Source organism: Euprymna scolopes, chromosome 42, assembly GCF_053919585.1.
Source record: "Euprymna scolopes isolate OS-2025 chromosome 42, ASM5391958v1, whole genome shotgun sequence".
Classification (NCBI taxonomy): Eukaryota; Metazoa; Mollusca; class Cephalopoda; order Sepiida; family Sepiolidae; genus Euprymna; species Euprymna scolopes.
In genome coordinates this window covers 16,147,501-16,172,161 of record NC_136523.1, presented here as the reverse complement: position 1 = coordinate 16,172,161, position 24,661 = coordinate 16,147,501, and the positions used below count along the sequence as shown (strand labels likewise).

At 33.8% G+C, this 24,661-nt stretch overlaps 1 protein-coding gene across 2 annotated transcripts in view; it reads right to left on the bottom strand.

The window, feature by feature from the left end:
* The window catches only part of LOC145266938 (BTB/POZ domain-containing protein 16-like), an 81,952-nt gene that overhangs the window by 38,977 nt on the left and 18,314 nt on the right, over nucleotides 1-24,661 (bottom strand). For both annotated transcript variants that reach the window (XM_080122752.1, XM_080122753.1), the window contains 5 exons: nucleotides 22,206-22,622; nucleotides 17,751-17,865; nucleotides 16,324-16,393; nucleotides 13,401-13,463; nucleotides 4,781-4,848 (listed from right to left, as the gene is read on the bottom strand). In XM_080122752.1, the coding sequence (XP_079978878.1) occupies nucleotides 4,781-4,848; nucleotides 13,401-13,463; nucleotides 16,324-16,393; nucleotides 17,751-17,865; nucleotides 22,206-22,622 (733 nt within the window). The remainder of the gene's footprint in view (nucleotides 1-4,780; nucleotides 4,849-13,400; nucleotides 13,464-16,323; nucleotides 16,394-17,750; nucleotides 17,866-22,205; nucleotides 22,623-24,661) is intronic.

Sequence of the window (24,661 nt, the reverse complement as noted above, 5' to 3'; positions counted from 1 at the left end):
TTGCAAAAGCAGCAAATTCAACAAAAGTAGAAAGAGAAGAGAGATTTAAACAAGCATTTGAAGAAAAAATGCTTCAACAACAGAAACGCTTCGAGGAAATATTGATGAAAACACAGGAGGAACAAAGAAAAATTCTGGAGGCGACACAGTTAACTAAAGCGGACGATAATCATAACGCATTTTCTCAAACAGCCACAGTCAGTTATGAAAATATATTTATGGCAATTAAGCTACACAGAATTTTCCAGGTTTTATCATCACAAGAACTCACCAGGCTAATGCATGGAATTGGTGTTATAATTTTTCATATATATATATATGTGTGTGCGTATATATATGTGTGTGTGTGTGTATATATGTGTGTGTGTGTGTGTGTATATATGTGTGCGTGTGCATATGTATGTGTGCATGTGCGTATATATGTGTGTGTGTGTATATATATGTGTGTGTGCGTATATATGTGTGTGTGTGTATATGTGTGCGTGTGTGTATATATGTGTGTGTGTGCATATGTATGTGTGCATGTGCGTATATATATGTGTGTGTGCGTATATATATGTGTGTGCGTATATATATGTGTGTGTGTGTGTGTATGTATGTGTGCGTGTGCATATGTATGTGTGCATGTGCGTATATATATGTGCATGTGTATGCATATATGCGTGCATGAGTATATACATGTGTGTGTATGTGCATGTGTATATATGTGTGTGTGTGTATATACAAGGGTCGTTCCAAAAATAAAGACTTCTATTTTTTAATTCAGAAAGTTGAAGATCTATGAAGATGGGAATGGCATTATTAAGACGACCAATCTTTTGGGCTCCAGAATTTATTTTTCTACATAGTCACAACCATTCTTAATGCACTTTTGCCAGGATTTCAATGATGCATCTCTGCTTCCGACGCATGCCCATGGCAAGGATTACTTTCTTAGAGTTTCACACTGTCAATATCTGTAACAGAGAGATGAAACTTTCAGATCATGAATACTAAAATCCAGTCATGATAATGTAATCTACAATCACCTTTTATCCATTTGGAGGGAATAAAAAAAATTGGAGGCATTACTTTTGGAACACCACTTGTGTGTGTGTGTGTGTGTGTGTGTGTGTGTGTGTGTATATATACTAGCAAACGTACCCGTCGTTGACTGGGTTCAAAAACAGCCTACACAAAATCTTTGGAGAACATTTTATATACTCTGTAGATTATAATATCTATGATTTGCAAACGGACGTCGTCTCTACATTTAGTTGGAGTGACTTTTTAAAAAAAAAACTTGGTTTCCAGTGTTTGTTTGTCTTTCTCATATAAATAAAGCGAAACTGAATCCAAATAAAAGCGATTCGCTGGCCTTCATGGCCGGCACGTCTTGAAGGTAATCAACTTTGATCACTGTGGGGAATACCCTTCATATCAGACAATTGCTATTCATTAAAACACTGCCAGAGCTCCCCCTCTTGGTGGGAGCTTGTCTTCCCCAACATCATGGTGAAGTCAACACGGCTGAAAGCTTAACTGGCTGTAGGCCAATTTAGCTTTCAGCCTTTATGGCATGATGGTTGACATCGCTAAATTTCAACGCTTTACACTTCTGCTCCTGTCTTGGCGTAGCGATAACATGTCATGTTTTCTTTCACTTTCTTTTCCACCTTTACATCGTGTGTTCAAGTTCAAGCCTCCCTTTTTTTTCTTTTTTTTTTTTTTTCAAACACCGGGCAATGCCAGGCACCTCCGCTAGTAAATCAGAAAGGGGAAGCAATTCATCATGTTAAGGAGATTATAAGGCATGTTTGAAATAAGAATTTTGAAAATTATCATAAAACTAGATTCAAAAAACAAAACAAAAAAAAAAAACAGAAATGTTAATAAATGAATCCTTGGCCACGTGTTGCATTATAGGAAACCGTTTATCATGTTAAGTATATTTTAAGGCATGTTTGTAAAATAAGAATTTCAGAAAGCTACCAATAAATTTGAATCAATAAAAAAATCTTAATACATTAAGAGTTGTCTCCCCTGCCTATGCGCTCTATTTTAGGATGCTGTCCACCATGTTAAGAATCTTTTAAGACATTTTTAAAATAAGAATTCAGAAATCTACCAATAAATTAAATTAAAAAAAAAAAGAAATGTTAAGTCAGAGTTATCTCCCTTGGCAACATGTATTTTATAAATTAAGACAAGTTTAAAATAACAATTCAGGAATCTACCACTAAATATTAAAAAAAAAGAGTTATCTCCCCTAGTTACACGTAAGTCATCCACAATACTAAAGATATTTTGGTGCTTAAGAAAGATTTCGCAGATCAATTATTTTTTAAATATGTCGTTCTAAGTAAAAACAATATTACGTTCTTGATTGTCATGTCGAAAACAGTAATATATCTAAAAAGCTTTTCATCGAGTAGAAAGTTATTTATAGTTAAAAATAATTTTTACGGAAAATTGAGTAAAATTGCATTTTTCTTAGACGTTATAAAGTAAACAATGAAGAGTTCATACACAGGGGATATAACTCGAAACAAGTATTTTAGATTACTTGTTCATGGCGTGTAATATTTTTTTGTCTATAGCGATAGATTTTTTCTTTGATAAAAACACAATCGCTTTTACTCGATAAAATTTCGTAATTTTTTGATATATTACTATTTTCACCATGACAATTAAGTATGTAATATTGTTTTTGCTCAAAACGTATTAAAAAAAAAAAAAATTGTCGACCCTACCTTAACAAGCACCCATTTTAAAGATAAGAATTCAGAAATCTATCAATAAATTGGAATTAAACACACACACACACACACACACACACACACACACACACACACACACACACACACACACACACGTTCATCTAGAGTTATCTTCCCTGGCCGCGTGTATTTTTAGTAAGTCATTTCACTCATTCACAATGTTTAAGCCTATTTTACGACACGTTTAAAATAAGAACTTGGAAAATCACCAATAATTTTGAATTCATCATCATCATCGGCTCTGATGTTTTAATAGTGTCGGCGACCATGGCTCTCCAAATCGTAGAGTTATGGTAATCTCCAAAAGACAAATAAAGCCGATAGTTTCTCGCTGCTTTCCGTCTTGATTCGGGGATACATCTCCTCCTGTGAATTAAACGTTCCTCCAGATACCAACCTGGAAATTTCTACAATGTCGCGGTACATACAGCGCCTAGCCTTCCCAAATGGTCACCCATCTGTTATTGTCCAGGCTCAGCGTTGCTTAACTTTGGTGATCTGATGAGAACCAGTGATTGTGCCGTAAATTAATTGAATTGAAAAACATTTTCAAAATAGAAATGTTAATTAAGAATTATCTCCCCTGGACACGCATAAGCCGTTGCCCGTTCACCATTTTAAAAATAAAACATTTTTCAAATAGAAAACAGAAAAATGTCAACGAATTTAGAGTTATCTCCCCTGAACATGCGCAAGCCGTTCACCATTTTAAAGATATTTTAAAGCATTTTTAAAATAAGAATTTGGAAAACTACCAATAAATTAGAATAAACAAAAAAAAAAAAAAAAAAAGAAAAGAAAAACAGAAAAATGTTAATGAATTTAGAGTTGCCTACCCTGGCCACGTGTTTTTTTTATTTTTATTTATTTTTTTTTAGTCAGCCAGCCACCATATTAAAGATATTTCAAGACACGTTTAAAATAAAAATTAAAAACGCTCCCCTACCAATAAATTAGATAAAAAAAATAAAAAAATAATAAAAAGATAAAACGCAGCAATGCTAATTAATTTAGAGGTATCTACCCTGTAATATTTATAGACATGTGTAACAGAGCCACTAGTGTTTGTAGCAGCAGCAACCACATACGCAAATGACCAAGCCTGTGTGCAAGGTGACATCACAGCAGAGGAAGAGAAAAAAAAAGAGTAGACAATTTCTATGTTTTTATTTTTAGATTACTATTTTTGACAAGAAAACTAAAGTTGATGTGACCATGTCGGACTATCTCAAAGACTATTTAGTCGGACTATTTGAGAGTTAGAATCGTCATGTCATAAAGAAGTTTTAATTACAACACTAGAGCCGCTAGTACTTGTAGCAGCAGCAGCAGCCGCTATATGACATATACAAATGACCGAGCCAGTGTGCAATATGACGTCATAGCTGAGGAAGAAAAGGGAAAGAAAAAGCAAAAAGAAACCAACCGCATGTGCGTGATCCCCCTCTAGTGCTGCATGTGAGATGATGCCACAAAAAATAGCGGAGAAGTGTGAAGGGCCAACGTTGCCTTCACATTTTCACCAAGTTTCAGAAAAATCTAATGGATGGGGCAAAAGTTATGGGGTAAAAAGTGTTATTTTTTTGCAATTTTAGGGCATTTGTGACCCCTTTTGAGCTCCTGGGAATGCCGAATCCTAGTGAAAATGGACAAACAGTGCAGTTTCACACCTTAAGACATGTATATTTGAATTCAGCACCATAGAAAACCACTCTATAGACATTCGAGTAAATGAAAAGAAGCTCCAAAAACCGTCCACCACGTTAAGGATGTTTCAAGGCATGTTTAAAAATAAGAATTCAGAAAACTATCACAAAAAAGTACCAATTAGAAATGTTAATACGTTCAGAGTTATCTCCCCTGGCCACATTTTCATATTTTAGTAAACTATCCACCATGTTAAGGATATTTCAAGGCATGTTTAAAAATAAGAATTCAGAAAGCTACCAATAATTTAGATTTTTTTTTTTTTAATCCATATCTTACGACATGTTTAAAATAAGTATTTGGAAACGTCTTACTTTTTTGAAGAAACGGTTTTTTCGATGATGGATTTCGATAAATTTCCAAGTTGGATTTCTTTGGACAGCTAAAGGAAACGAGAAAGGAATTTCAGATCATTTAATTATTTAGTTTTTACCTTTCTATACAAACCTTTCACCCAAAACATATATCGCTAGATTAATCAGATTTCGTTAGGACACCAACTGATTGTACATCTACACACACATAATCCACAATGGATTGCTTCAAATGCAAACAAACCATTAAACGTATTATATTATCTGTATTATTTTTATCTTTGTGATAGAGACTGGATCCATCATTAAATGACGACTCGCATGCCGAGTTAACATTTTAAGCTGTAATGTGACATAAAAATTGGAAAGAAGGGCAGGAAAAGCAAAGAGAAGAAAAAGGAAAAGACGCGTTACAATCGGCAAATTATGCTCAACAACTGCACAAGTCTCTTCCTCTTACCCCTTAGAAAGTGAGTCGCCCAGCTATGTCTGGTGCCGTGTATTGAGAGCCAGCTGTGTCTGGTGCCGTGTATTGAGAGCCAGATATGTATTTAGAGCCAACCAACGTGACAGTCAATTGGAGAGAATAACATGTTAAATCTTGAGTATTATTATTAAACGTTCCTCCAGATACCAACCTGGAAATTTCTACAATGTCGCGGTACATACGGCGCCTAGCCTTCCCAAATGGTCACCCATCTGTTATTGTCCAGGCTCAGCGTTGCTTAACTTTGGTGATCTGATGAGAACCAGTGATTGTGCCGTAAATTAATTGAATTGAAAAATATTTTCAAAATAGAAATGTTAATTAAGAATTATCTCCCCTGGACACGCATAAGCCGTTTCCCGTTCATTTTTCAAATAGAAAACAGAAAAATGTTAACGAATTTAGAGTTATCTCCCCTGAACATGCGCAAGCCGTTCACCATTTTAAAGATATTTTAAAGCATTTTTGAAATAAGAATTTGGAAAACTATCAATAAATTAGAATAAACAAAAAAAAGAAAAGAAAAGAAAAGCAGAAAAATGTTAATAAATTTAGAGTTGCGTCTGATGCCGTGTATTGAGAGCCAGCTGTGTCTGGTACCATCTATTGAGAGCCAGTTGTGTTTGACTCCATGTATTGAGAGCCAGGTATGTATTTAGAGCCGACCAACGTGACAGTGAATTGGAGAGAATAACATGTTAAATCTTGAGTATTATTTTTACAATGTCTTCAGGCATATCTTGTTGAACTCTTGAAATCTACACAGAATTTCAAACGGAACCCTTTAATCCATAGGGAATAGCATGCTCTCATTCCGTCAAATATGAGCAGGTAAAAGTCTTAAGTAATTCGTAGTTGTATTCTTAGTATTGCCCACACTGAGGATTGAACCTTCTATAGTAGAGCATGTATAGGTGTATGTGAGGAAAATAGCAGCTGAAGGATAGCTGGTTAGCAAAAATATTAGCTGCAGCAGCAATCATTAAAGCACGTATGCAAATTAGCAAGTGTACACGAGCTTCTGTTACAAGAAGAGGAGAGAAAAATACATCATGTGGTTAAGAAGAGAAACAAGTTGGATCTCAGGGAAGACGGACGTGTGAATCTGAGGGCAAGAAAGTGCTGGATAGTGCCAGCGTTAAGTGTCAGAGACTTTTAAAAAAGCACATATGTGTGCAAAAAGACTTTGGAAGAATTATGAATAAACGAGTTTTATTCGCACTTAAAAAAAAAATGCTGCGTCGAATTTTTATTTCTTTCCTGTTTTATTTGTTCCTTTGCGACGGTACCAGACAACGCGTGGGTTCAAGTGGTTAAAATGGTACGACACGGTTCGAGTGTAACGGCCATGTTACATTACATCTAGATAACTGCCAGGACCGCTGCGAAAAAGGTAAGTTCTCTCTACCGTGCTAGAAAGCTACTAACGCCCAAAAGTATCCTGTACCTCTATAAGGCCATCATTCGTCCATGTATGGAGTATTGTTGTCATATTTGGGCTGGTACATCTACTACTAATTTCTCACTCCTGGACAAGGTTTAAAAGAGAGTCGCCAACCTGATAGGTCCTGAACTGTCATCTAAGCTTCAGCCTCTGTCTCATCGACGAAATGTAGCATCTCTCTGCCTGTTCTACAAGTAATTTAATGGTGAATGCTCTGACGAACTGCAAGCACTTGTACCCCCTCAACGTAAATACCCTCGACAGACCCGACAAGCAGCTAAATTCCATCTTTTCACAGTAGAGATCCCTAGATGTAAGAGAGCCTTCTACTCCAGTAGTTTCTTCCCCAGAACTGCTAGACTTTGGAATTCCCTTCCGGGACCCTGCTTCCCCAACTGTACTGAGATGAAGAAGTTCAAGTGTAACGTGAACTGACATCTTGCTGCCCAACTTCCTACATAGCTTAGCTTATGTCCCTGATAGTAGCACCCTACATCAAAGTGGCAATGTGCCTTGTTTGGGGTGAAAATGTAATAAAAACAAAAAAAAAAAAATTTACTATTAAATTTCAATTTGTATTTTATACGTTACATCCCGGATCTTTATGAACAATTCTAATATGAGCCCCCCCCCCCCCGAAGTTCAATCTAGAATTGTCCACAAGGACCAGTGGCGTAACGGATAAAGTATCAAGTCGGACTCAGTTCTAAGTTACACTCTTCTGGAGGTTGAAGGTTCAATTCTCAGTGCCCGTGATACTAAGAATCCGATTGCAAATTACTTAAGACTTCTTTCCGGTCATGGCTGGCAGAATGGGTTCATGCTACCCCGTGGGTTAAATAAAAGGTTTGGATTTGAAATTATGTGCAGATTTCTGAGTTTGACAAGAATCGGAATAATTTGTGGCCATTTCCCGATGCCAAAAACGATTCTTTCAATTGTCTTTTTATTTGATTTTGTTTAAAGCAAAATCTTCAACTGCTGATGGTAATGATAAAATAATCAATATTTATTGATTTTAAATACCAGTAAAACTAAAATCGATAGATTATCACCAACAAGTTTATTTTTTACGTTCGAGAAGATATATTTGCATTTAACGTGTGCTTTCATGGTAAATGGGGAAAATAACAACTCTATAATTGAATTTTTAGAGATTTATAAAGAATCGGAATTGGTAATTGTATCGGAATCGGAAAATTAGTACAGAATCGGAAATTGTATCGAAATCGGAAAAAATATTGGAATCGTCTCATCCCTAGTAAATAGCCTTACTCCAAACTAGCAGTTAAATCCCACCCTTTTACTGTACTTCCACGGAATGAATGTGAATACCAAGATTAGTCATGCTACATCTCTGTCTCCAGGTTTCAGGACACATACAGCGCCTGGTACTATAGTCACCCATTTTAATACTGACGAAGCTCAACATTACTTAACTGGCAATACTCCTTGTTTGGGGATGGACAAGAGAAAAAAAAGGGCAAAGGTTTAGGAAATCTTAATAAATAAAATAAAATAAACATTTTAATTTCCTCTCCTCCAAAAACACCTTAAAACAATAACATTTCTCAGACAAAAAAAAAATAAACAATAAGAAAAAACAATCGAAAATCTTGAAAAATAAATAAATAAATAAATAAAATAAAATAAATATTTTAATCTGCTCTCCTCCAAAAATACATCTTTAAAACAATAACATTTCTCATGGAAAATTTTTTTTTTTCGTTTGGTGCTTTATATTATTTTATAAAAAAAAAATAAATTTATTCATGAAACTTACCATAGATTGATTGGGTTTTTTTTTTTTTTTTTCTGCATTTTTTTTTTTAACTTGAAATTACTAGTATATGATAAATCTCTATCTCGGTGCTTGTGCACTTGTGCCACCGTGCTATTTTTAAATAGTTTTCTCAGGTTAAATTCAAGCTTCATGCTATCATTTTTTTTAAATTATTAAATTGTTAGGCAGAAACACAGAATAGTTACAAAACACCCTCCCCTCCCCATGTTAAGACTGGTTTTTCAAATAATAACGTTATTATTTCAGCACAGTGGCAAAAATGCACAAAATAATAGAGATAGAGGTACTTGAGCTATCGACAGATAGATAAAAAAGATTTAAAATTAAACCACTTCAAGCTATGAATCAATTTGCGTATGCGCAAAAGTAATAGAAATATACTGACAAGTTGAAATGAACATTTTGCATTTCAGCTTTCCGACATTTCTGTATGCATTATTCATCCATCAAAACAAAGATTTTACTCGTTATAAACCATCCTTTAGTGTATTATTACTATTTCCTGTTAATTTTAGTGTTCTATCTATATCTATCTATCTATATTTTTATAAAGTAATAGGGTTCGTGTGTTTCTGTCTGTGTGTACAGCTCTCCATCATCAACGAAATATAAAGGAGGTAAGAGGGTAGATCTCTCCTAGTAGAGAAACATTAGAACCCATTTTAGGATGTTTCTGTTATAGGAGACACAAGAATCTTTGCCTAATTTCTTTATATACTATTCTACAAACCACCCCCATATCGAATGACTTATGCTCATTTGCATATCACATTATATTAAATCTCTTTAACTAATTACCTCGACCTTATTACATATTGGAAATATTCTAATCATTTCAACTGTACTATTTACAAAATCTATTTAACATTTAATCTATCTATCTATATATCACATTATATTAAATCTCTTTAACTAATTACCTCGACCTATATATATCTATAAAAACAGAGATGTGTGTGCCACAGACGATTTCTGATTGGTTAATCCAATAATCACATCTCCTAAAAAACAATCATTTCTACGCTCTTACCTTTACCATAAAATATTATGGCTTTATTTATTGTCCATCTTGGAAGGGTTTAATTTTTTAATAACTTGTTATTTACAAATTAAAAAAAATACGAAACTATTATACGAAACTAAACTACACGAAACGCGCACACACGCACACACACACGTTCACTACCGTCACGTTGTTATGGCAACCAAATAAACAGTAAACACACACAGTAAATGTGATTTTCTTCATTTTCTCATTTCACTCGTGGTCTTAAATTCATTTCGGGTTTGTATTACTGTACACATAGATTCGAATAAGTTGCCAAAAAACAAATATATAACAAATAAATGTTATCAAAGGCAAGATAAATTACTTTTCTACCAAACTGGATATATTTTTCGTGTTTTTATTCAATTTAACATGTTTATTCAGCTCGAAAAGCATACAGTGTTTACCGATGTATTGGAAAATTCAAGATGGCGGCCGATTCTCTCTTTAACACGGTAAGTTTGGAAAAAGGTGTAATAAATAAAAAACCGGTTAAGATACTGTTAAAAACTCGCTCAATATATGTTACCGTGACATAGGTTGACATATATTCGGCGGGTTTTTAATAGTATTTTGTATAGTTTTTTATTTATAACACCTTTTCCCAAACTTACGGTGTTAAAGAATGTGTGAGACGCCATCTTGAATTTTCCAACACATCGGTAAACACTGTATTCTTTTCGAGCTGAATAAACATGTTAAATTGAATAAAAACACGAAAAATATATCCAGTTTTTATCGGTTTTTTACCTTCTCTGCAGAAGTACAAAAAAAAAAAAAAAAAAAAACGGAAGGTACTTTTACAGAATGTTAAACTAACCCTAACCGATGTTTTATGTTTAGTTTAGGAAAAGTCAGAAGAAACAAAAGTCATTATTGCATGAAATATACGTATTTAGTTGAAGTATTGTTTATGTCAATTCTTTCGAAGAAATTTAGCAAGAATACCTGTAAACCAGGAAATCGGTAAAATGTCATCATGGATGAATACTTGTCTATTATAATTTCTACCCTTGACAAAAACTTAGCCATAACAAGAGATTTATTGTTCAGATTGTTTTTGAGATTGATTTCTAAAAAGATATTTTATAAATAAAATCGACTTTAAAATTAAAGACTTAAATTACAATAATTGAATTTAAACATTCTTATTTCAATATTTGGCACATAACACCTGCAAAAATGATCACAATGTCAGGATTTCATTTTATTTCAGAATCGATGGCAAATTGTGTAGATTGATATCTCATTATATTAAATACTAATATTTAACATTAGTTTATCATTTAAGCCGATAAAAAGCCCTTTTTTTTTTCGAGTCATAAAAGGATTTGGAGTTTCCTAATCAACCTTTCGGGTGCAGTTGCACGCTCTCAAAATAACTAAAGTGTTGGCTTTAAAAAAATTGGTTCATTAAAACTAAACAGGTTTAGTTTTAATAATAAAAAAAAAATTAAAACAAAAATCGCTTTGGTAATTAGATATGTCGTATGGTTATCCCTAATCGCTGAATAAAACCGCTAACGAGTTGAATGATTACGACATAAAATTAAACTCGGGTTCCTGAAACGGAAACTTCGTTTGTTTTTGTTTTTTTCTTATCAATATATTTACATTGTTATTTTGTTTTCATTTTCAATCATTCGAACAGTTTTCTTTTTCAAGTAATCCAAGTTACAAAATTCCCACTGTGTACTATGCTAAAATCACAATGACTAATGTATACCTATTAACCCTTATCCTTGAGTGGCCTCTGGGCCTTGATAAGTGGTGACACCCATGTAAAAAAAAAAAAAAATCACTCGAACAGTTTTCTTTTTATAATGTACAGTTTTAAAAGTTTAAAAACTATATAGTTTTTACTTCAGGAAAATTAATGGGTCAGTTTTTACGATGTGCCCTGTTAAAATACTGTTAAAAACTCACTCAATATATGTTACCGTGACATAGGTTGACATATATTCGCGGGTTTTTAATAGTATTTTGTATAGTTTTTTATTTATAACACCTTTTCCCAAACTTACGGTGTTAAAGAGGGTGTGAGACGCCATCTTGAATTTTCCAATACATCGGTAAACACTGTATGTTTTTCGAGCTGAATAAATATATTACATTGAATAAAAACACAAAAAATATATCCAGTTAGGTAGAAAAGTAACTTATCTTGCCTTTGATAACATTTATTTATATATTTGTTTTTGACTATTTTTTTCGAATCTATGTGTACAGTAATACAAACCCACGATATGAATACTCACGTTGTTATATATATATATATAAATGAGATTATAGCAGTTAAAAAACATTTTTAAACACACACACATATTTTTCAAAGTGATCAGAAATCGTATAAAAGTAAAAAGGGTAAATTTTTACTTACTTTCCAACTTAATCACCTTTAACGTGACTTTTACAGTTTTTTTTTTTTAAATGGAATTCATTTACCGATACAAAAGAAATGATAAGTAAATAAATCCATGAATAAATATTATAAATGGTTTATTTTAATACTTGCCAGGATGCGGAGGAAAATGAATGAAGGGGGAGGGGAATAAAATAAAAACATTTTGGAAACAGAGTAAGTTTGAAAGAATTGCTTTGCACAGAAAGAAATTAATGAAAAAAAATAAAATTAAATTTCTTTTCTTTCTTGATTTTTTTATAGTTTTTTATGAAAAAGGAAGTCAAAATTAAGACTATAAAAAACAATTTTTATTAAGAGCGAACCTCAGTCTTCAGGTCTGTAAAAAAAGACGTGGAATAATAAATGTTTTCTAATACAAATTGTTTTTACTTATGCGTTCATTTGTCTCTTTGAAGTTCGTTTGTTTAATATATCGGTTTGCAATATAATTTTGTCATTCTGTCAGACTCAAATTTTAAATCTATATATCTATAAAAGTGAAAGTGTGTGTGTATGTGTGTCTGTGTACATTTCCCTACGAAATAACTGTCAATTTTTAGTCTACAGACTCGAAATTTGATATACAGGGTACTGAGATTTGGAAAAATCTATGTGATCGGTTTTTAGCCAGAAATTTGGCGATTAAGGGGTCAAAGTTCAACGATTTGAGCTTAGAGAACTCTACCAAACTTCTCCGACAATTTTGGGTCTACATACTTGAAATTTTAGATATAGCTTCCGTGGACATGGATCTAACTTAATAACTTGATTTGAGCCCAAAACAATAAATTTTCAGGGGTCATAATAGGGGTCAAAGTTTAAAAAATTACCCCCTTTTTTTTGCTCAGCATACACCTCCAAACACCCGGGCAACGCCGGGCACCCATGCTAGTATATAATAAAGTAAGAGTTTATCAGTTAAATATTCAGACACACATACATATATTTACTGTTTTATATATATATATAAATTATGCAGGATGTGATATAGACAGATCACTTTCCAAGTAGTAATAAACATGATCAGGAGATAAAGTTAGGTTTCATTTTGACATTGGAATGCTAATATGATATCAATGGTTCTTTATATTTTTCAGAATTATAGTTAAAAAACAAAACAAAGTAATATTCACCCTGGGTAGATTGAGCTGGCTTCCTCTGAAGGAGGAATTTTCCAGGAATATTAAATTTCTAAGACGCAGTGTTACAATTAAGGAAAAGATCCAGCATGCATTTGATTTAAACAAAATAACTTTTTTTCTAGGCTCTGAAGAGCCTGAAGGAGTATTTATAATTTAGCAAATTAATACAAAGAATTCTAACATTCCAGACGAAACAGCTGTAAAGAAAAAAGATAAAGAAAAGAATGATTTTAAAAAAGTTTTGGATTTGTTCTATATTGTTGTTACTTATACAAACTTGAAATTACTTACAATTGGAATTAAATTCAGCTCCAACCACCGTTCACAAAAGATCGAGATTTCCTCCAAATTGTACTGAAAAAGAAAATACATTTTTGGTTATATCTATCTCTACTATTATATAAAAGGAGCTTTGTCTCTACATTCGTGGGTTCGTTCCCTGTGGACTCTAAAATGGCTGGGCTGACTTTTATAGAAATTACACATGAAGGTATTTTATATGTCTGGCAGTGTTTTTAAATAGGTTTTGTATTGGAATATCTTCGATACGTATCTATAATCAATAACTGAAATAATCTGATGAAGAAAAGAACAGTTAACACCTTATGCAGCCTAACATCACAAGTATATTTGAGAAGTTTTATTACCACATAAGTTAAAAAACCCGACATATAAAATCAATACGACGTTTTTTGATATGACAGGGGCGCGTTTGAAATGAATGTTTCTGTTTAAAGCACAATTGCACCATGATACTTGACTTTTTCATTTTAAACTTAAATTCAAGCCATTATCACCACACAAGCAGTAAGGCCAGGCATATAAAATCAACAGTAGTTTCTTTAATGTGATAGGGGCGCGTTCGAAAGGAATGTTTCTGTTTAGAGCACAATTGAACCATGACACTTGACTTTTGCATTTTAAACTTTAAAAATCAATAGTAGGTTCTCTAAAGTGCAATGTAGAATTCAATGTTCGCGAGAGGCTTGTGAAGCTTCCTCCTGGTGCATCGCAATGGGTTCTCAAATAGAGCAGGCAATTAATCGATTTGATTAAAAAATGGACGATTTCATCAATTTTGATGACAATACAGTAGAACCGTGGGATACGGTGGCTCTAGGATATGGTTTTTTTCAGATTACGATGTAGAATGCAATGTTTTCCCAGCCCCTGGTTACGGTATTTGCCTTGCCTTATGGTATTGGCTTCATAGCTTAGTGGGGGATGTCCTTTTCTCTTCCCTGCCACCTCTTTCTCACAGAAGAGACGTTGCGAGCCTGTCTCTGCTTTATTGTTATTTTCATGGCAAGTGCTCGTCTGAGCTTCAATCTATGCCCCCCCCTCTCGCTAAACTTTCACGAAAAACACTCATCTAGCCAAAACCACTATCAATAATTTCCCACACTCTTTATCTGTGCCTAAACCTAAACGTAGATTCCATGAACAAAGCTTCTTTCCACCTGTGGAACTCGTTTCCGATTGCCTGCTTTCCAGCTGACTACAATCTGATTGTCTTCAAGTCTAACGTAAACAAGTTCTTGATGAACAGTTTCCCTAAGTAATCCAATTTACAAAATTCCCACTTCTTATGTTTACTACGCTATAATCACATTGACTAATGTATACTCATTAACCCTAATCCTCGAGTGGCCTCCGGGTCTTGATAAGTGGTGAATTATAGATTGTTTTTAGAATTTTTTTTTTTTTCCCAAATAAGATTGTATAAAATGTAGCAACATATAATTTTTAAATCGGCAATGGTGTGGTCAGAATGAAAAAATATGTTAAAAACATTAAACATTTTGTTGTTTTTTTTTGTTTTTTTTTATACGGTAAGGTTGTATAAAAATATATCAAAATATAATTTTAAAAACATGAAACATAGAAGTTTAAGAATTTGTCTTTTTTGTACAGAAAGATTGCATACAAATGTATCAAAATATAATTTGAAAATATAAAATTTTTCGAAATTTAATTTCAGTTTTTTTAATAATATTATTTTGTTTTTATTTATTTATTTTTTTCAATGCGTGCTTTTTCCATTTTTTCGGAGAAAGATTTGCAAAAACTTTTAGAAAAATATGAATTATCGACCCTTGTTCTTTGGCTGACAAACGCCCTCTATTGGTCGTTCTTGAAACTAAAATACACACATTCGCCTCATCTCACTGTCATGCAGAAGTGCCTTCTTTTATTATTTGCGTAGAGTTTTAAAATTAAACTAGAATTACGTGTTATTAATCAGAACGGGCTTTTCCTCTTTATACACCAGGATTACTTCTGACAAGACTTCTTCCGATAGGAAGCAGAAATTGAAAAGATACTCTTTCAATACAAATAATTCAAGATGCAATCGCTATTTACTTACCAATATTTCGGCCTATAAGACCACCCTTAAAGTTAAAAAATCATTTTTAAAAACCAATATTTCATAAGATACCGGGTATTGCAATCTCTAGCTTAGGTTAAACAAACATGGTTTTGTTATTTAGCAGTCGTTTTATACAAACCGATATATGATAAATTTATTAAAATTTGCTCCAATTTTGTACCTCGTCTTATCTGACGGTCGCCTTATACACCGAATTATACGGTAAGACTTCTACCCAGTCATGGCTGAGAGAATAAGAACATGCATACCCCATGGATTAAATAAAGCATTCTAAACAGATTCCTGAGTTTGATAGAAAGATTCCCGAGTTTGATAGAAAGATTCCCGAGTTTGACAAAATATTCCTGAAGAGGGTCGGAGGCTATATCAACCGAAAATAACACTCAAGATGAGAACAATAATCTAAAAAATCCAAAAAAAAAAAGAAATTAAATTTTAGTTTTAATGCAGACAACTCTACAAACATTCTACAATCAAAAATAAGAGAAGCTATTCTAACACTTATTTGTATGTGCATTTTAAAATTTATACAGAAAAAGAAATAAAATTTAAGTTGTGAGGCAGAAATTGAAACAAAAATTGATGTTATTATCAGTAAAACTTTAACAAATTTTAACTTCTAGACAGAAAAGTGCATCCCCTTGTTGGCCTGTATAATTAAAGAGTGATAACTATTATATAGTTCAGATAATTCTGTAGCTAATTATTGTTAATAGATCAGTTTGATATTTCTATCTTATAGCCTATCAGCCCCTTTTGTTGTTTTATTTTTTTATTAAGATCCATTACATAACAGATGTAACAATCGGAAGTCATCTTTACCTGCAATGAAATTTCGTGGAAGTAGGTGACAGTATTGGAGGATATTGCGTCACACATCGCTTCAGCACACCTGTGTAAAAAGAACAAAGAACAGAGAAAAATATACAAGGTACATTCAATAAGTTTCCAGACTTTTTTTGTACAAGCATTTAAAATTGTCATAGACCCTTGAAAATTCAGTATGTTATTGCTATACATCTTATGAGATGACCGACCAATTTTTAGGATTTCAGCTTCAAATGAACAGGTACAGCAGGAACTGGAATACACTCTACTAAAGCCTGATTGTCACAGCTGGTGAATTTCAAAAATGCCATCTGGACGTGAGGACATTTTAGAAGAACGATATGCAATAAAATTCTGTTTTAAACTTGGAAAAAATACCACAGAAACGTATGGAATGCTTTAAACTGCTTTTGGTCCATCTTGCATGAGTTGAGCATCAGTTTTTGAGTGGCATAAGAGATTCAAGGAAGGCAGGGAGTTTCTGAGAGGTGTGGGAGGAGAACTAAGTATTATAATATCTGTTTGATGCACAGTTAGGGATTAATAAGGAGTAATCACCATAATACCACATTTACTCAGTTTTTTTTTTTTTTTCAGAAACTACTGAGCTGATCAGACTGGATTTTTGTATAGACCTTTGCAATGATAAGATGCAGTGAAGTAAGTATCATGGTATACATTCGATGTACGGTTAGGGATTTAATAGAAATTAATAGAGATTAGTATTCAACGTTAACATGAGCACAATTATAACCATATTTAACCATCATTTAAAGTAAACGGGCTATAACTTTTGCCTGTTTATAACGGGCTAAAATGTCGAGTCTATATTGTATTTTTCTGAGTCTGTCAGTTCTACTTTTCTGAGAAACTACTGGACCGATCGAGATAAAATTTTGTATGCGCCTTTGTTATGGTAAGGTACTAAGTATAATGATATCCGGTCAAAGTACAGTTTTTTTTGTTTTTTTTAATTGTAGTCACCACTTATCAAGGCTTGGAAACCACTCGGGGATAAGGGCTATTGCATGTACAGTAATCAATGGGATAGTATCGTAGTAATCGTTAGTATTGGGGATTTGATAAATTGTTTTACTTAAGGAGATGGTTCATCAGGAATTTGTTTATGTTGGATTTGAAATTGTAGACTCTTGAAAATTCAGTATGTTATTGCTATACATCTTATGAGATGACCGACCAATTTTTAGGATTTCAGCTTCAAATGAACAGGTATAGCAGAAATTGGAATACACTCTACTAAAGATTAATAGGGATTAATATTTAATGTAAAACTGAACACAAATTTAACTGTATTCAATCAATTTGACATAAAGCATTCATTCTCAGTCAACAGGCTATAAGCTTTGCCAATTTTTAACAAGCAAAACGTCTAGTAATTTCGTAATTAAATCTTCCCTCACCGTTCTTTCAAATCATCCAACTCCAAGACTTGTGCTGCCGCCAACGTGGGAGGAATATCCAGCGGGTTGATATCCAGTTCTTCATAATATAGATTGCCGAGCGCAACAGCCAAACCTGAAAAAAAAATATACAAATGGATGCTTCATTACGGTGATTTAGTTCGTTCAACTTAAATTCGAAAAGTTGGTTTATCTTTCTATTTTTGCAATTCTACGGCAAAGAATTTCACTTTTAACTATTGTTATGTACCTGCTATGATATATCATGCAAGGACACGTGTTACCACCATGTGTGATTGAAATATTTTTCCGGATTCAAATAGGAATAAGAAAAAAAAAAAGAAATGGTTATCCGTTCGGAACTTCGTTTTGGGTTTAAGAGAAGATATCAATAAACTGATAAATAGGGCTATGACAACAGAATATTCTTATCGTTGATTTGACTCTCGAGTGTATATCCGACACGGTTAGACACACTTAATCAACCGAGAACCACATCACTGAATAAAAAGCATATAAGATATCAACGGATACACACTCGAGAGTCAAAACAATTTAAAGAATATGCTGTTGTCCTAGCTCTACTGATAAGGTTGAAGGAACAACAGTGATATAATGAATATGAATTCATCCGGGGTTTCTCCACCCAAGAATATGATTGGCTGCTGTGTTAGCCATAAATGTGAACAGGTATAGCAGCCTGGGTGAGACATCGAAAGATACACCAAAAACCTAAAGCATATTACCAGATTCTACTCCGAACAACCGTTCATCAAGACAACTTCGAGTTGTTATTTTTTTCCCCGATTACCGTAAAAACACATGTAAAAGGTGCTGATATTTTCTCAAACGTGAAAATACAACTGTCGGGGGGGAGGGGGGATAATCTATAGATTTTAATTTTACTATTAGTTTAAAATCAATAAATATTAATTATTTTATTATTATTACCATCATTGGAGATTTTGTTTTAAACAAAGTCAGATAAAAAACGGCAATTAAGGAATCGTTTTTGGCATCGGAAAATAGGCACAATTTTTCCGATTCCCCGATTCTGATTCATTGTTCCAATACGAATTTAAAGGAATTAAATTATTTGTTGATACATTCACAGTTTTTAAGGAGTCAAAAGTTGTCATTTTGTTTGACAAACATTTACTATCAAATAAAATATTATATAAAAATAAAAAACATTTACTTTCAAACAAAATATAAAAAAACAGAAAACATTTTCTATCAAACAAAATAATATAAAAACAACAAAAACATTTTCTATCAAACAAAATATAGAAAAAAAACATTTTCTATCAAACAAAATATAAAAAACAACAAAATAACATTTTCTACCAAATAAAATAGTGTAAAAAACAACAAAAAAATATTTTCTATCAAACAGAATAATATAAAAAAACAACAAAAAACATTTACTATCAAGCAAAATAATATAAAAATCAAAACAAATTTCTCTCAAACAACATAATATAAAAAACAACAAAAAACATTTACGACTTTAAAAAAGCAAACAAACATTTTTGATTTGGTGTAGATGTCTAAAAATAATGTTATAAATGGAATTCTACACATAAGGCTAGATTAAGTAGAGAAATAGAACATTCCATTAGAAGTTGAAGATTAGAATCAAGGCTAGGTGTTATGTTATGATATCATCAATTGAAAGTCGAAAGTGACATATAGCGATGAAGGCATCTATATGTAACACAATTGGGTGTAGATGTCTAAAAATAATGTTGGCATGGAATTCTCCACATAAGGCAAGATTAGCAAAAAAGTGAAAAATTCTATTAGAAGTTGAAGATTAGAATTAAGGCTACGTGTCAGGTTATTACATCCTCGATTGGAAGTCTAAAGGGATACATAGCAGTGGAGGTAAAAAAAAAAAAAAAAAAAATATTTTCCTTCTCTTTGTTAGACGAGATGGCTAGGTTCGGACGTCATTGTTGAAGCTCTGTCTTTGTTCGTCTGCTCCTCCGGAGAATGGGTGAAAGAGAAGCTGACAATGTTTAAAAGACTAAACCCTCAAAGAGTATGGACCATTGAAGAATTATATTTTTGGCGTTGTTTTATTTGTTACTTTGATATAGAAGGAGGAGGGGGATGAAGAGGAGGAGGATATGAGAATCTTCATGAATGGAGTATGGCATTATGAAAAGGATGAAGCGCAAAATAATCTTTTGGTTTGATCAAAGTGTCACATATCAATCAAGGCATCTATCTATACTCCTATAATTTTTTGTTTTTTTTGTGTATTGATATTCATATTAGAAACCCATCTTTCTATTTATTTAGTTATTTATTTATTTCCCCACTGAGCAAATTAGACACAAGGCCGTTTTTTTTAATATGGAGAGTGAGAGGAGGGGGACCAGTTCCTCCGAGGGGTAACTGGATAGTGACAATTGGTATGAAGGGTTTCCCCTACATTGACCAATAACTGATTGCTCAAGAGCAATGGTCTGATATGTGGGGTTGGTATTGATTTGCTCCCCCACCGAGCAAATTAGGCACAAGGCCAATTTTTAATGTGAGGAGTGAAGGGGAAATGGGGACCAGCTCCCCGGGGAGTAGGGGAGCTGGATAGGGTATTTATTTGCTCCCCCACCAAGCAAATTAGGCACAAGGCCAATTTTTAATGTGAGGAGTGAAGGGGAAATGGGGACCAGCTCCCCGGGGAGTAGGGGAGCTGGATAGGGTATTTATTTGCTCCCCCACCAAGCAAATTAGGCACAAGGCCGATTTTTAATGTGAGGAGTGAAGGGGAAATGGGGACCAGCTCCCCGGGGAGTAGGGGAGCTGGATAGGGTATTTATTTGCTCCCCCATCGAACAAATTAGGCACAAGGCCAATTTTTAATGTGAGGAGTGAAGAGGAAATGGGGGCCAACTCCCCGGGGAGTAGGGGAGCTGGATAGTGACAATTGGTATGAAGGGTTGCCCCTACATTGACCAAGATCTTATATGTGGGGTTTCCCCCACATATGGTCTTTGCTTGCAGTATCTGCCGGAACAGATACTACAATTTGATAACAGAATAAAGATCTTGGCCCAAAGGCCAAGAAGAAAAAAGGCAAACCTTTTTTCTATTTATTTAAAAAGAAAATACAACTTTGTTATATATGGGTTGTGGAATTGCATTCAATAGCAAAAGATCTAATTAATTAGCATATTCTTTTAAACATTCCTTATTAGTTTTTTTTCGGCTTTAAGAGCCTCAAATGATTGGATATTTTACGGGCTGTTCTTTTCTGGTTCTTTAGCCAATTACAATTGTTTTTAAGGGGTCAGAAATGGGTCAAAATTTAAAATATCATTATACATTTTGGGCATTCATTTTAGTTTATTTTAAAATTTTAATCAGTTTATGTGCATGTCACGTTGGTACAGTGGTAACGTCACCAGCTTTGAATGCTACAGTTTCTGTTTCGATTCTAGCTGATGGCACCTAAATACTTTTTTTTTTTTAATTTTGAAATCACGACTCTAATAATAATATATACGAAATCTGGACAAATTAAAGTATCATATTTAAGCGTATTTTTTGCCTGGGTAAATCCAGCCCCCCCCCTCCCTGCTAGTCTTATATATAAAAGGCTACATGTTTGTCCGTCTGTCTGTCTCCATATTTACAAACTATCTCTTCTGAAACTAAAAGTCACAGAGCAGCGCTTGGGGCCTCAAATGATAGGATTTTTTACAGGCCGTTCTTTTATGGGCGTTTAGTCAGTTTAAATAATTTTTAAGGGGTCAAAATTGAAAAAATCTTTATACATCTTGTACATTCATCTTAGTTTATTTTTAATTTATAATCAGTTCATATGCGTGTCATCTTGATACAGTGGTAACATCACCAGCTTTGAGTGCTAGTTTGGCTTTTGGTTTCAATTCCAGCTGAAGGCACCCAAATAATTTTTTTTTTTACGTTTGAAATCACGACTCTATAATAATGTATATATACATATATACATTATTATATATATATATATATATATATATATATATATATATATATATATATATATACATACATTTCTGTAGAAATATATTATATATATATATATATACCAATCCTTATTTAAGAAGCTCAATGTAATTACAGAGCAATATAGTAAATAAATGACAAAAAAACTATATTCCAAAATTCATGATGTTGACCATCTTATAATTTATTCCTTTACTTCAATTGACATTTACATATATGTATATATATATACTCAGTTACAATTAGATTCATAAATTAATGGATTAATATGAATAAAAGGTGTAATATAATAAAATAAACACACACACACACACACACACACACACACACATATAAATATAATACAAAATCTGCATAAATTAAAATATCATATTCAAGCATATTTTATGACTGGGCAACACTGGGCGCCCTGCTAGTCTACCTATAAAAAAAAAAAACATCAACGGCACCATCGCTAACCTTTCTTCGTAACCTGTGAATCCACAATGTCCAGTTGAATAATGGTCGGTTTCTCTGAGTGCAATTCTATTGAAGTTGACGTGGTCAGTGAGATCGATGACCGACACGGCCAGAATATAGATTCTTCAAAGGAGGAAGACCTCCTTCGCTGCCGAAGTTCACTGACCGGGTACTGATCCGTCCGGGCACTGACCACCTGCTCTTGCTTTGTCGGGCTATTGTGGGGCTGGCCGTTCTGCAGTTGGGGCTCGTTTTTCGTAGGGGACCTTTTTTGAGGCATTGATGAAGAATTATTCTGGTTGCGGTGATGCAGTTGGTCATCCGATGCGTACTCGAGAAGTCGCTGCAAAGTCGGGGATTTCATGATGAACTGGCTGTGGAGTTTCCAAGAAATATTTAGGCATTTTAGAATAATATCTGCAACGAGAGACGAAAAATAATTTAAGAAAGCCGATCTTAACATGGGGAGGTTGGGGTGCTTATAATACGCTGGAGCATGTCATAAAAATTGACCGCCCCTTCCCCAAAAGAAATGGTACTTCACGGGGAAGTTTGACCTTGCGTAAACGGGTTTTAATTTAATGGTTGCTTCCTAAAAAGCGCATATTTAATCACTTGGAATAAAGACATTTATAACAAAAGCGCTCAGAGATCACATACCTCCACCAAAGCCAACTTGTGTTACCTTAACATTCTCCCCCCCCCCCGACACACACACACATATATTAGCACTCATGATGAAGGAACCAAAGAAATTTATTTTGCTTTGCCTGAATGGTAAGACACAAATATCTGATCAATTCAACAAGCAACAAAATCCCACCCCTTCAATATAGAGGGGTTCCCAGATGCCAGAAAGCTTTCTGTTCTAGTGACTTCTTTCCTCAAACTGCTTGTCTTTGGAATTCCACCCCTACTCGCCTGACTGTACCAATATGCAGAAATTTTAATGTAGTATGAACAAACATCTTGCTGTACAAATCCCCACTTAGGATGTCCCTATAAATCTCGCCCTTAATTTAGTTTCCCTTTACGTCTCATTGTACCTTGTTTGGGTTAAATTGAAGTAAAATACCCACCCCCCTCAAAGAAAAAGTAAAATGATATACCACCTAAGGCCAGTGTGGGCAAATTAAGACTCAGCTTGTATTCCCTCAACATAACTACCCTCGATTAACTCGATAACAAAAGAACTCAGAGATCATATATCTCCTCTAAAGCCAATTTGTGCTCCCTTAACTCCCCCATATCAGCAATAAATCCATGAACTAAAGAATTTTTATTTTTTTTTGCATGGATGGTGTTGCGAAGTGCTTTTTGTTTTGTTTGTTGTACCACTGTGCCCTACAATGATAGCAGTGTACAGTCGAGAGTGAAACCTTGCTAGTGACAGAATCGAAAGAAATGGTCTCCATATCCGGGAGCTGGGGGACATTAGATTAGCAAGTGATAGCCCTCACAAACGTTATTGATAGCCCTCACAAGTCAGTGAAATAAACGGTTATACATAAAAGAAATAGTTTGTGTTTGGATGTTTTCCAAAACGAAAGGAAGAAACCCAAAGCGTGGCAACATGTTAGAACCATGAAAGAGAGAGAGGGAGGGAAGGGGGTGATGGTGAAGAAACGCCTGAAAAAAAAAAAAAAATAGATATTAAGAGAGCAAATGCTGCATAAAACATAAACAGAGTTTTTTATAAAAGGGAAATTGAGAAAAATGGGATTTTATAGCAAAACATTTTTATACAGAGATAAGAATATAAAGCTTACTTTAAATAATGAAAAAATTTTATCATGCCAACATGTGTTTCATATACGGCACAATCACGTTGACAAACCGGTTCTCGCCAGATCACCGAAGTTAAGCAATGTTGAGCCTAGCCAGTACCAGATGGGTGACTATTGGGAAGGCTAGGCACTGTATGTACCTTCTGGGAAGGTTGGGCGTGGTGCCAGCACTCTCACCCTGTAAAAAGAACTCCTTCCAGAGGCTCAAGGCTATGGATGGATGGAACATGTGTTTCGTAAAGAAAGTTCATTAAGTAGTCACAATGCTTAGAAATGTGTATGTCAAAATGTTCATAGTGTGAATATGCATATATATATATATATATATATATGTAATATATGTATGTGAGTATTTTGGTAGAGTTTAGATGTGTACATAGGTTTTAGTTGAGAGATGACACAGTTCAGAGTGGAGTTTGCTAGTGGTAGGATCGAAAGAGATTGTCTTCACGTTCGGGAGCATCAGACTAGGAAGATATAGCCGTCACAAACCCCAGGGTGTGAAATAAACATCTATATATATAAAAGTGAAAATGTGTGTATGTATGTTCGCTTTTTGTGTATGTCTAAGAAAGGCTTTTTTCCGTCGGATTCTTGAGACCGTCGCTCATTTTTAAAATTTTTTATATCACGTCTAAATGATAATATCTACGACTTAACAATGGTGGT